Genomic DNA, 683 nt, shown 5'->3' with positions numbered 1-683 from the left:
AGCCCACCCCTTTTTGCAGGTTGTGTTAGAAAAACAGCAGCCCAAGCAAGGCGCCGGAGGTGGGTATCTCCCTGCCAGGCACGCACCGTACGAAATTACCTTCTGAATTTTCAAAAATTAAAGCTACTTCAATTGTTTTGCATTTTTGATCATCAAACTCTTCTAGTGCCAACGTGCAACACGTTTCGCAAACCAAAAGTCCCCTTCTTCCCCTTCCTGAGCTTAAGGCTCTTATTTTTACGATACAGCCTGTAATTGAAAACCTTTATTAATAATACTAATTAATGATTACGCTGTAGCAATCACGGCAGATAAAGCAGAAGCTTACCTGGAATAGCAGGACAGACTGGTGCTAACCACGGTGTTAAACACCGCAACGGGGACGTAGCAGTGGTGGAAAGTGCTGCTGACCCATTCTGCTGGGAAAACGTACGCCGAGTATGCCAGCGCGGACCCTGGGGGTAGAGGAGGTGCCCGGTGGGTGCCAGGTCCCGCCGGGACCCTCAGCATCCTCCTCTGAACCTTCAGATTGGCACTTGGCATTGGGCACTCTCGGGAAAGGGAGATATGAATTAAGGCAGAGGAGCAGCTAAATAGCCAAGGGGTGCATCAGGCAGACGCCCTGAGAGCCAGCTCCCGCAGACACCGTCCCGTGAGGAGCCGGAGGTGCGCCCTGCCATGAG

At 51.8% G+C, this 683-nt stretch overlaps 1 protein-coding gene across 1 annotated transcript in view; it reads right to left on the bottom strand.

The window, feature by feature from the left end:
- Positions 1-328: 328 nt before the first annotated feature.
- Positions 329-683, bottom strand: part of LOC104073969 (membrane progestin receptor gamma-B-like) — a gene marked incomplete at both ends in the record, with an annotated part of 1,233 nt that continues 878 nt past the window's right edge. The window contains one exon of the mRNA XM_009573917.1: positions 329-455. Within this exon, the coding sequence (XP_009572212.1) occupies positions 329-455 (127 nt within the window). The remainder of the gene's footprint in view (positions 456-683) is intronic.

The sequence above is a fragment of the Fulmarus glacialis genome, unplaced genomic scaffold (assembly GCF_000690835.1).
Source record: "Fulmarus glacialis isolate BGI_N327 unplaced genomic scaffold, ASM69083v1 scaffold24803, whole genome shotgun sequence".
NCBI classification, from domain to species: Eukaryota; Metazoa; Chordata; class Aves; order Procellariiformes; family Procellariidae; genus Fulmarus; species Fulmarus glacialis.
The sequence above is the reverse complement of the archived record's forward strand: the minus strand, read 5'-3'. Positions and strand labels throughout refer to the sequence as shown.